Source organism: Balaenoptera borealis (assembly GCF_965194805.1).
Source record: "Balaenoptera borealis genome assembly, chromosome: X".
Taxonomy (NCBI): Eukaryota; Metazoa; Chordata; class Mammalia; order Artiodactyla; family Balaenopteridae; genus Balaenoptera; species Balaenoptera borealis.
The window spans coordinates 72,815,694-72,828,593 of record NC_138881.1 but is presented as its reverse complement, the minus strand read 5'-3'; the positions used below and the strand labels follow the sequence as shown (position 1 = coordinate 72,828,593).

The following is a 12,900-nucleotide window of genomic DNA, read 5'->3' as shown; positions in this document are numbered from 1 at the left end:
CAGCTGAAATGTCTTATTTCAAATAAAACTCAGTTTATACCTTATGATTTTATTGATGTTTGTAGAAGCTTAAATCCAAATATTAAATCTTACCAATAACATATTCTTCATATTGACTGACCCACAGGATACCTGATATTTTCACAGTTAACTAAGATTTTAAACATCTATGGAAATTAATAGTGAGTGTGTCATCCTTAATTACAACAAATACTGCTTACAAATTAGAAATATGTAGAGGAAAATATGAAGGTATTATTTTATGGCTTGTAACTGTCTCTCTTCCTGTACCATTAATTCAATCCATCCATTCAATCCATTTTACACTACTCTCAGATTAATCTCTCAAATGCGTTCCTATTATATGCTTATTGCTACCTATTCAAGGTGCTCTGTAATTTAGTCCCGTCTTAACTACCAAACCTTATCTCCACTAAGATTGGACAAGATTCTGTGCTTCCTTTTAGTGGATTCCTCACTGTTTCATGAATAGTACATACCGCTCCAATTTTTTCTTTTTTTTTTTTTGATAAGGATGCATTTATTTTAAACCATTACATAAGATTCAGCTTAAGAATCATAAATGCCTCTTGCATTGTACATTTTTTTTTTGATTTTTAAATTTTATTTATTTTTTTATACAGCAGGTTCTTATTAGTTATCCATTTTATACATATTAGTGTATATATGTCAATCCACTACAATTTCTTACTCTCTGGCTTCGTAGGTGCTGATCTCTTATCTTCACCCACCCCCAGTCCTACTTGTTCTTTAGTCCTCTATTCAAGTTTCATAATGACTGCCCATTATCCTTGCATATAACATGTTCTTTCTCCTTTAGCCTTTGTACCATGCACATTGACATTTAATTATTTAGCATTTATAGTGATTTCTAGTTATTTATAATGTAAACCCTTTAACTCAATTGGAAGTTGCTTTAACTCTATTGGAATTTTTTGTTACATAAAAATTATATTTTCAATGTTTGACATTGAATTGCACCTAAATACTTTCTTTTAATTTTCATTCTCCCCTTTGACTAATTAAGATAGATTTTTTTGGTGCGTTCATGTTGCTTTGGAATTTCAAAGATCTTCATTCACATTCTGCTAATCTCAGATGCCATGGCAATCCAAGAGTCAAGCTCTAACGTATTTTTAAGCATAAATTTTACCCAAAGTATTTTAACTCGTTTTATTAAAAAAAAAATCATCCAAAGGTAAAGAAATATTTTCCCCATCATAATATAATGAATTATCATGGCACGGCCTGAAAAGTTCATTAGTTGAGTTCAACTGCATCTGTGCTTATTGTAGTGCATACTGGTCACCATAGTTCTCTGATTAAAGTGAGAGAAGTTGTCGATAGATTTATTCCAAAGATTTTAATAAATATGCCAGATATACCAGGCAGCCTTACCATTGCTAAATCAGTACATTTGCCTTTCTGGAATTTCTGCTTCCTGTACTTCTAATGTATCAGGGCTTAAAACAAGGTCCCAGGTCTGTATTCCCAATTCTACTATTATTTAGTTTAAAACTAGAAACTTTAGAGAAGTATTGCAATATACTTAGATAATGTATAAAAAAGGGAAATCTTACATGGCTAGCGGAGGCCAAGAAAGGGGGCTTTTTATTTAAACCTTTAAAGAGTTGAGATTCAGAATTATCATCAACATTTAGGCATTTTATATTTGAAATGACTACCACCCTACCCAATGATAATCAACTATCTTTATACTTGACTTTCTTTTTGTATCTCATAATTTAGCTGCTCATATACTTCAAGGGAGAATTGAATCAGGTGAATTTTTTTAAATGTCCAAATTCGATTTCAATAATTCATTGACAAAGAAAAGAAGACATGTTTTGTGTGTATATACTCTGTGTGTGCACACAAGCACACACATGAATGCAAAGAGGAATGAAACTATGCTTATTCATTTTCCAATACCTATAATATCTGATGGACTTCTATCATTTTAAATAAGGAGTGACTAGCTATGTGTGTAATTGGGGGTGGTTTTCCTTCACCAAGTTCAAGTTGAAGTGGCAAAATTTTGGTTCAATATCAGTTTTGACCTTTCTAATACTGAGAGCTGGCTAACAAATAGTAGCTCTATGGCATTATAATTGTTCAAATAATTGTAATTGTGTGCCTACCCTTGAGATGTCAGGCAATTGATGGCTTTTGAAGACCCTCCCACTCATTTCCTAATCTAACATTCTATTGTAAGTTATTCTTTTTTTTTTTTCTTTCTTTTTTTTTTGGCCGCGCCCCGCGGCATGTGGGATCTTAGTTCCCCAACCAGGGATCGAACCCTCATCCCCTGCATTGGAAGCGTGGAGTCTTAACCACTGGACTGCCAGGGAAGTCCCTGGAAGTTATTTTTGCAATGCTATTCGCAGAGACAATTTTCCCTGAGTAAGAAGGCACAATGTTGGTGTTTGTTGGTGGAGGGGGCCTTCACGACCAAATCCCTTGGGGTTCATTTATACATGTATTCGTTAGCTGGGAAGAGTGACAACAATTGGATTCCCCAAAAGGTTAGGTGCTTCTCTTATACTAGGATTGTATTTATACATGAAGGTACTGTATGTGTGGAGGTGAGAGCAGTTGTGTTCTCCCACCATTTACTCCACAAGCAGTGAACTTGAGATCAGAGTCCCTTAAGTTTGTATGAGACTGATCCAGCTCCTCTAGCCATAGTCTCAGGATGAATGTAATCTGTATGTTTTCTAAAGAAAGTGCAAGGGCAATGATGTAACAGTGATCCTCCCAACCCTAGAAGACAGTCTATACCTGAGAAAGAATTGACATAGAGTGAAACCACTGCCCTGCAATGAAGGAATTCCTATCCTATACCCAGCTTCTTTTCTTAAGGTTCTTATGTTGTTGGAGGAGGAAGGAAGTAGTGAGGAGGAGACTGTGGAAGGGTGGTCAAGGGTTTGCTTTGAAATGGCAAGCAATCCTATCCCAGGAAACATGGTGGTGCAGGGTGGGTTTCACTCCAGGTAATTATCTGGCTCTTTCTTTCCAGATGGGCCAATGAACTGGGATCCAAATAACCAGGAGATTCCTATAGTTGCACCACTTCTCAACAAGTCCCAGTTATCTATGCGACCCAGAATCAAATCACCCCCATCAATGTTAAGCCAGTGTGAATAACTTCTAGCAGATGAGGCTAAACCACAGATAGTATTGGGCACCTGGACCCCTGAGAGTTGGGCAGCTAATGGCACAGACCTCCTCTGGTCATTGCATTAAGCTTTAAATAATGCGACCCTGAATATCATATGATTAACTATTTGGTATCCTGCTTATTGTGCTATGGTGGGGACAGGGTACACTACCAGAGCACACCTGTTTAACCAACAAAAATCCTTAGGAATCTTTCTCCTCTAGAGCAGAGGAAGAACTTTAGCCTTTTCAGGACTCTTAAAAATTCCATAAACAAGGATGATGATGAGCTGATGGTGAGAGGAAATATTTGTGGAAGAAAGCGGTTCCCAAACAGAAGACCTACAGTCTTTGGCTGGCCAGCTAGAAGCATTTTGGGATACAACACACCTTTTATAAGAAAGGGTGAGGAGTGGAAGTGGCACTGCACAGGAAAAACTGTGGGTTCCTTGGTGAACCAGAATTTGGGTGACCTCCAGGATATAAGTGGAAATGAACCAAGGAGAAGGTGGAGACAGATTAGATAAACTGTAGTGCAGGGCTATGGTTTTGGCTTATCATTAGGCTCTTTTTTTCACTTGCTTTCATTTTTCATTAGCCTATAATGACTATTTGGAGGTACAGGGAGACCTGGATTTTCTTTGGCCCCAAGTAGATGCATGCCCTTCATATTTTTGTTCACCACTGAAAACGGGAGAAACTCTTTTGAAATAATAGATATTCAGAAAATATTTTCCAGCTGGATTCACCACATTTTTCCTGCTTCCCAGTACAACCCTTCCTCCTGGAAGCAGGTTTAAAAGCACACACAGCCAGGAAAAGGCAATGTCGTGTGCGATTCAATAAGAACAATTGGAGACAATTGTTTCAACAGGTGAAATGGAGTAAGATGTATGTTCATATTTGTTTAGAAATAAACAAACCAGAGGAAGCTTTGCAAACATGTTCTTAGTTCCTATATTTTGATTTGGGCTCTGACTCCACTTCAATAATTACAGTTGGCAATTTGAAAATAAACACTCAGTTCAATTGACAAAGTCAAAATGTTTTTATTTTGCTGAAGTTTAGCAAGTACATTTTTAACAAAGAAGGTGTACTTTAACTTAATATATGGTAGAACAGAGAAACCATACATATGTTTCTAGTCTCTAACACACTACCACATTTTTTCCCTTAGAAGACAAAAAGCCAAGCTGAAGTGAGCATAGAAAAGCATCAAATATGGTCAAGTTACTTTAGTCATTGGGATTTAGCTCATATTCTTAAATTGGTCAATCAATTGCAAAAACAAAGTTTACGTCATTGCTTTTAAAATGTACACACGCTCTTTCTTTAAAAAAATGTAATATAGATTGAATAACTGCTTCAGTAAACAAAGCTTTGCTGATAAACACAATTGAATTAACTCCATGTTGAATAGTTTCAGAGATAAACTGGAATCACAAGCATCTTCATTTATGTAAAGTCAGCGAGGACCTTTCAGGACGAATAAAACTGTTGTGCCATTGCTAAATAGTAATAGTTACCTCCTTTAAAAAAAAGAAAACAAGTTAGTTTTTCTGAGGTATAATTCTAATACGTGCTTTAAAATACTAAACTTCTATCTTCACGAACTTAAATGATCTGATGTTACAGGCTTGATTTAATATTGGTAAAATTTAAAATTTCTTAACACTTCTATATGTTAATGTGTCAGTTTTCAAAGATCCTTCAAGTTGCGTGCTACAGCTTCTTTTCTTCTTTCCACTGAACTGAAGACATCAAAGACTGAGAAAACTCTTCATAAACTATGATGTCTATTGTTATCTACTTTACTTTTCCTTTTGTACAGAATGCTATGTTTGAGATCCATATGGTTTACCAAAACAAGGAAAAAGGAATGTCTGGTTATGATCTAAGGTGATGACAGCTTTGATGAAACATTTAGTTTCCTCTCCCCAGGTTAACTGTCCATGTATACTGCATGAAGGGAGACAAGTTCTGAATATCATTTTAACCATAGTGTTTAGTGAAATGGTATCTATTTAAATATTGGTAATCAAAAGAATCCATACCATCCTAGAGTTAGAAAATATTTGATGGTGTGGGTAAAAGTTATAGTTGGAAACAATTTCCAAAAACAATTCCACCTCTTTTTGTCTAACTTTCCTCTTTTCCATAGCCATGGCTTATAGCCCCAGTCTCTAACCAGCTACCTCATAAAAATTGGCTTTTGGTGACAAAAGCGGAACAAGGAAAGAAAGTGTGGATGATCAGTACAAATCCATCACCCAGGCTTAAAAAACACTTAAAGTCTATATTTGTATCATCTTCACATATAAAGGAAAATACATTATCATTGTTGGACTGATATGCCTCATCTAAAATATTAATTCAGTATAGTCAAAGCTTAGCACTGTCGGGAGGAAGACATACCCCTTTAATGTATAAAATCTTTAAAATATTTTTTCTTTCTGTGTCAGAGGTATTGCAAGTCAGTGGAGTTTTCTGGATAATACCTCAAAACCAAAAATAAAGATGTGGTAAGGTAATAGAAGAATAAAAGAATGTGGTTCTATGTTAGACCACCTGGAGGTTCAGACTTCATTAGAGGGCAACCAGGCATTTTGCCTAAGAGCCCATGGAATTCACCTGAACTTTTCCAGGGAAGAAGAAAACAAAGCTTGAATTTTGGGAAACTGTGTAGTAGTCTGTCACCCCAGAGAATTGCTCAGACTCCTTTGTGGTGTCTGAGAATATTTATTCCGATAAAATTCACCAGATAGTTGCTCGTTTTCCAGTCTACCTCATCCTCTGTATACACAGCCTAAATGTCAAAAGAAAGCTCTTCAACATCAAATAGCAGACACTCATTTTACCAGAATTGAAATTTATACAATATAGTTAAAACAAATCATGCAATACAAATTGAGAACATTACAAATTTGAAAGCAATGGTAAAACAAAGTAACATCCTGTAAAAAAAAAAAAGTACATAAACACAGTAACAAATGGCAAAAAGCAATCACCATCTGTCCTTTAGAAAAATGCAGTTTCTGAAAAATCGCCCTCCTTTATTATGTTTAATGTTTGTCTTTGTTAAAAAAGACAAACATATTTGCCCACACCCTTCATTAAATGTTCCAGTTTATAAGGCCTATCAGGAAGTGTTTCCACAGCAGTTCAAAAATCCAAAGAAAAACTAGGCCAGCAGAAGACAGTATTAATATGAATCAATTTTTCTACTTAGAATAAAATAAGTTGAGATTTCACAGTAGTTAAACTTTTTTCTCCTAATTTAGAGGATAGTAGCAAAATAGATTCTTGTGTAGCATGCTGTACAATGTTGACACAGATTCTGTTACTCTTCTACATATGCCAATACTGTGATCATATGGAAGGAGCCAATATTGACCTGCTAACTGACACTGATCCTTGGAGCAATCTCAAAGTTTGCCACATTTCAATTTCAAAATGCATTTCAGCTATAATATGAGTGATTTATCATTTAGTAGTAGCTGTCAAAGTAAACTCCTATGTAAAACAAAAACATCTGGAACCATAAACAGAGGAGAGCAGTAGCTGAATTTTAATCCAAACCTGGCATGCTCACTTCATTAGGAACAGGAAACAGCTAATTAGTAATTGAATGTTTCATGTTTTTAAAAGGGTTTGTACTTGAGCTCCAAACAGAGATGATCTAATATGCATTCTGGATGTAAACAAGATTAAAGATCAGGAAGAGCAATGAACAAAGCCTCTCCAGAGGAATGTTAGGGAGCTTGGGAACTTACAAGGAGTGACACACACTGACATTTCAAGAGAGCTGGCAGAGTTTATTGCTTTAAGATATATCAGATAAGTAAAAGGGGGATTCAGTACACACAAATGTGACCATTTTAAAAATAAAATAGAAGGCCCATACAGTCCCTCGCTTAGCACAGCACTGCCTGACATGGGCATACCCCATGGCACAGGAGTCTGGTGTGTCCTCCTCCATACAGGAGATGAGCCTCTGCTGATAAGTTATCTTTAAAGGGTCACACCTGGTTGTTACAAACTCAAGTAAGTGTGAGACTTGCCTTTTGTGGTATATATCTGAAGCTTATGAAAAAAAACAAAAAGCTAAAATCAGGCATCACAAAGAAGGCAGGTATGTAGAAAAAGGCCAGAAGAATATGCACGAGGATTCCTTATAGTTCAACCAAAGTCAATTAACATATCTATTTTTAAAAAGATATTTGTTTATTTTTCAGTAACTTAATTAATTTGAAAATGCTGTTCAATTTCCCCTATAGTTCAATATATCCTGTTTGACTATCAAATAATGAGATGTTTCTGGATGTTATTTTTTAAGTCACACCTCTTTGTTATTCAATTCAGATATCTGATATTAATAACGTTCTAAAAAATTTTATTTGCCTCGGTCCTTCTCCATGATTTATTTCTAATTTGGCACTATTTCACTGAATTAGGTTAAAGCAACATACCTACTCTACACAAATAGATCTTCTACAGTATGTAGAGAGAACCAAAAGCCTTAGAAAAAATTCCTTCAGAGCATGGAATGACTGGAATGTCACACTGATATGAATTAATGTGATATTTTAAAATGTGTAGGGAAGCTGGGCATTCCAGTAGAAATTGCATGTACTGCCACAGGGAACTGATTATTGGAGAATGGATAAAAACTCAGTTGGACTTTTGCATAGGATGAGTGATACTTCTGTCACATCAGAATTTAGTTCGAGGGCAGATGTAAAAATAGCACAATGGATTAGGTTTTGCTTGGTGTAAAGAGGGCACTTTAGGAGGGGAGTTAATTTTTTGATCACTAGACTACTATTTAGCACATTGGAATACTGCTCTATTAGATTCTTAGGAGGCATGAAAATAATGATGACAAGTATTTGCCACCAGCCTTTGGCCAGGTCTCCATTAAGTAAACAGTTAAAAATATTTCAGGCCATTTCCTGGGCAATTCAAGCCAAATGACCCATTGGGTTCTAATGACTGGAACATCTTAGGCATCTGGCCATGTCTAGACCAGAGGGTGAGCAGTGGAAAATATCCATGATGTGACTGACCCATCATATCTGCCTTTCTCCATTCTTAGGTGTATAGATTTTTCAGTCTGTTTGCTTGTTGATAGCTTGATGAAGAGGAAACAGTATTGGAGATGGAAGGAGAGCAGAAAAAAATAAAAGAGGTATTTTTAGTTGCTTAGGTATGTGTTTTTATCATTGCCTTCTTTACTGTAAGGAATATGCTAGTAGAAAGGTGTTAAATGACTTGCTCCACCATCAACAAATCAAAGGAAGAACTAAGTGTGGTAAAACCTACAAACTAGAGCTCTCCATATTTCCTTAGAGAACTGTACAGGTAACGTGTTTCTTTCAGAAAGGTGATCTCCAAAGCAATGCTAACAAATATGGATCATTTGCACAAATGAATTACCTCCTCACGTTAATTCCTGTTAAATCTCGGGTCAGCCAAATATAAAGCTATTTCATAGTAATCACAGCTTAAAGTGGGTGTGTCTGTATTTTAATTTCTGTCACAGCATTTAGAAATAGAATTTTCTATGTCTTAAAAATTCTTCCACCTACTTACCCCACTAGGATGCTCTGTGGTTTAATGTGATAATGTTTATGAAGCACTATGAACTCCATGGAAGAAAAGGGTTATAGAAGTGTAAAGTGTCATGTTCAGTCATCATTATGATTATCCCCTAAACACTTGTGAAGCCCATTCTCTAACACATTTTTCCTGTACGTGCAAGGTTCTAATTATCAGTAATGAACAAATAGTAATAGATGGTTCCATATTTTAAGAATTTGAGTATGAATTTTAAAGAACTACAGCACTAGATAAGCAGGTAACTGCTACAGCACCCTATTCGTGCCTATGATCAGTTGGAGTTCCGGCATCAGTGTTCAGGCTGCACAGAAAAAACAATAAAACCGGTCAAAATTTCATTCCAACAAAGAAAATCCAAAATCTACTCAATGAACTTCACTAAAAACCACAAACTGGCTTTATAGTATTTTGCTGTGCTATATATGTTCAAGATTTGAATAAATCTGTGTGTAATAAATGTATTATTTTATTACACATATCCCTTAATCATATATTCATTGATGTGGGCCTCGCTCTATTAAAAACAAAATTATACAAAGGTGAGCAAAACTGTAGATTTACAGTAATTTGAAGTTTAAGCAAATTCTCTGGGTGCAATATTAACAATATAAAAATGGTGTAAATGATATTTCCTAACTCTAAAATATGCTTATGAGCCTCTTGTGCATGTTCTACTGCTTTACAACCTGCAGTGAAATGCATGACTAGCTTAATAAGCAAGCCATTTAAAAAGGGTTGTTTTTCCCCTTCACAGTCTAAAACATGAGTAAAGATCCACACCGTTTTCTCTGAATCAAAATCTTTGTTAATGATTGCAATTTCCTTTCAGGATGAGATTTCCTTCCCTGACAGGATGGTTATTTAAAAGTAACTTCTCACTATTTATTTTTTGAAAATTACCAAGAAACATGTCTATAACATTTTTGAAGGCTTACATTTAAGTTTAGAAAAAATTATATTTTCTACCCAGGGCTCATATTTCCTTCCAAGTGTTGCCTCACCACTAATTCACTTATATAAACAAAGGGATTTCCTTAAAAATACTAGGCTTCATCACAGGCGTACTTTGAGCTATCAAACCTTTCTTTTGGTGGGTAGCTAACTTATTCTTGAACAGATGCCAATATTTTATAAATGATTTCTCCTGCTAAGTATTAAGTTTTATTCTTTCTGTTTTCTTGAAGTTGCTTAATTAGTGATATGTTTCTAATTTTCAAATAGGCATTATGTTATTTGGCACTAAATAAGATCACATTTAAAAGATCATGTTTTCCTGACCTGAGTAAGAGAAAGAAAGAAAAAAAAAACATGCTGGTTAATGCTCCACTTTAGCCTTATATTCAATCCAAATTAAATATGCGATTATTTGTATGAACTTTACTTCAATTGTCAAACATGTTCAGAATGGGACATTCTCAAATCAAATAAGCAACAGTAGTGAGGTTAGTTTGGGGTCCAGTTAGATATTAGTACAGTAATATAAATACAGTGCTTCTAATCTGAGAGTAGGAAAAGTAGACCTTTGTAAGATAGGGGCAGATAAATAAAAGTATAGCATTTGATTCCTCTTTCTCTAGAGAAAAGCATTGTTTTAGAGTCATTTTTCAGAAAGATCTAGTGCTTATTTTATAATGTAGCACTTTTTCAAAAAAAATGGAGGTTTAGTGAAAATAATAACCACTTAGCCTTATTAGCCCTAAAAAATTTCTGACTTATACTTTAATCAAAACAAAGACCAGTAAAAGTCATCTTTTCTTTGCAAATGGTATAATAATGGAGTATCAACCTCTCTCACTTGCGTTTAACTCACTTTGTTTTTGTGAATTAATTCTTTAATATACACTTTTCTCTTTTATTTAATCTCTAGTTCTTGTAAGAAACACCCTAGAAAGGGATATGGCTATCTTCCTATTCTCATATGGGGATAAAATATAAAAATATATTTACCACAACTATATACTGAAGAACATATGTTTTAGAGATGGTTTTATATATCAATTATATGCCATTTATTTCACCCTTATTAAAATCTACATATACAAACACAAATGTTAACTTCATATGTATTTTATAGGGCATAGTAATAATAATATACTGTACTTATACTTGTCAAAGAGTATGGATCTAACTTATTGACGAGGAGGATTAGGCAAATATTACTATTTTACTAAAATTAAGGGAGAGAGAAATTGAATGACTTCTAAGGGTTAGTTAACAGAGTTAGCCAGTTAGTAACTGAGAAATCTTGACTACTAGACTTCTTCCCACCACTTCATTGTGCCTCCTATAGACCAGTTATAAAATAGCAACAAAATTGCATGTGTTCAATACACAGACCTGCAAATTTTGAGCTACACTAAGAGCTCTAGAAATATTTGAACTCTACTTTCCAGCAGGGAAGAGAAAGAAAAGGAAAGGAGAATAAATAAAAAACTAGTATTCATGGAATGCTGACTATGTTAGGAGCCATACTAAGCCATTCTAAGCACTTATGTCATATGTGGAATGCCATATTCTTTCACTACTTCTTGTTGTAGATGATGTCATGGTAAAAAGAGGTAAGCTACTTACGTGTCTATGTCATTGCTGTAAAAAAATCTAGGGTCGTTATCACCTACCTTCCATAAGTACATAGTTACAAAATGTTTTATAAGGTCAAATTTACTTGAGATTTGTATAGGATGCATATTGGAAATATTTTAATGTAATAATTATTTTTTATTTTTATTATTGAGTTGTACAAATTATTTATATACTCTGAACACAAGTCTTTCATTGGCTGTATGTAATGTAAATATTTCCTCCCAGTCTTTGACTTGTCTTCAGATTTTCTTGACATCTTTGAATGAACAGATTTTAAAATCTTTTATGAAACCCAATTAACAATTTTTCATAGTTAGTGCTTTTTATGTCCTTTCTAAAAAGACTTTGCCTAACCAAAGTTTGCAAAGATACTCTCCTAAGTTTTCTTCTAGAAGCTTTATAGTTTTAGCTTTTGTTTGTTTTTGTTTTTTAGGCTGGTTTTAGCTTTTTATTTATTTATTTTTTGGCTGCACCACTCAGCTTGTGGGATCTTATTTACCCGACCAGGGATCGAACCCGCGCCCTCTGCAGTGGAAGCACAGTCTTAACCACTGGACCGCCAGGAAAATTCTTAATGTAATATTTAAAAGTAGAACTATGTTCTTCTTTTTATAACTTTTAACTACTCCTTTTGTATGCTGAACTGTTAGAAAAACACTGTAATTCCTCAATTCAAAGTAATCATAAAATGGAATCAAAATGTGGAGAAAAATGAAAATGAGAGTAATGGAAAAACATTAAATGTTAATTTGAACAACGTTAAAAATGACCACATCCAACATTTCCCATAGAAGTTTGAAATGCAGTTACCAAGAGATTGTAAGATTTGAGTTGCAGGTTTTGCCTCACTCATTTTATTTTTTTATTTTTTAATTTTTTTTAACATCTGTATTGAAGTATAATTGGTTTACAATGGTGTGTTAGTTTCTGTTTTATAACAAAGTGAATCAGTTATACATATACATATATCCCCATATCTCTTCCCTCTTGCATCTCCCTCCCTCCCACCCTCCCTATCTCACCCCTCTAGGTGGTCACAAAGCATGGAGCTGATCTCCCTGGCCTCACTCATTTTAAATAGTTACTCACCAATGCTAAGATCAACATGACATTCATTTGTATTGTTTTAAAGAAAATAAGAGCACTTAAATTATGGGAGAATAGGGAAATAGAGAAGAAATGCTTATAAAAAAAACGATGCTTTCTTAAAAGCTAATAGAGGAATTGGTGAAAGCGTTGTCCAAATAACCATTTGTATTACTGAGGTAAAGTAGACTCCAACTTAAGTATGTGGATTACTACTAGTGTTAATCTTCAAACATTAAACAAGTAAATCATAAACTTTGTGATTAACAGATTAAGGAATGTCAAGGAGGTCTGTAAAAAATTCTAAACAACGTTTTTCTTTAAATTCATTTTAATTTCCAAAATTGAGTGTTACATGGCCAGCAAAAATGAGAAAAAATTTCCTGAGAGCAACAAATAAAACTTTCTGCTAATGGCCCACAGAAAGGAATC

At 34.5% G+C, this 12,900-nt stretch overlaps 1 protein-coding gene across 2 annotated transcripts in view; it reads right to left on the bottom strand.

The window, feature by feature from the left end:
- Positions 1-1,343: 1,343 nt before the first annotated feature.
- The window catches only part of DACH2 (dachshund family transcription factor 2), a 623,157-nt gene continuing 611,600 nt past the window's right edge, over positions 1,344-12,900 (bottom strand). Inside the window, exon 13 of one of the 2 annotated variants that reach the window (XM_082377224.1) lies at positions 1,344-9,100. In XM_082377224.1, coding sequence (XP_082233350.1) covers positions 9,096-9,100 — 5 coding nt within the window. In that variant the 3' untranslated portion in view covers positions 1,344-9,095. The remainder of the gene's footprint in view (positions 9,101-12,900) is intronic. The other variant, XM_082377222.1, reaches the window with a different exon arrangement.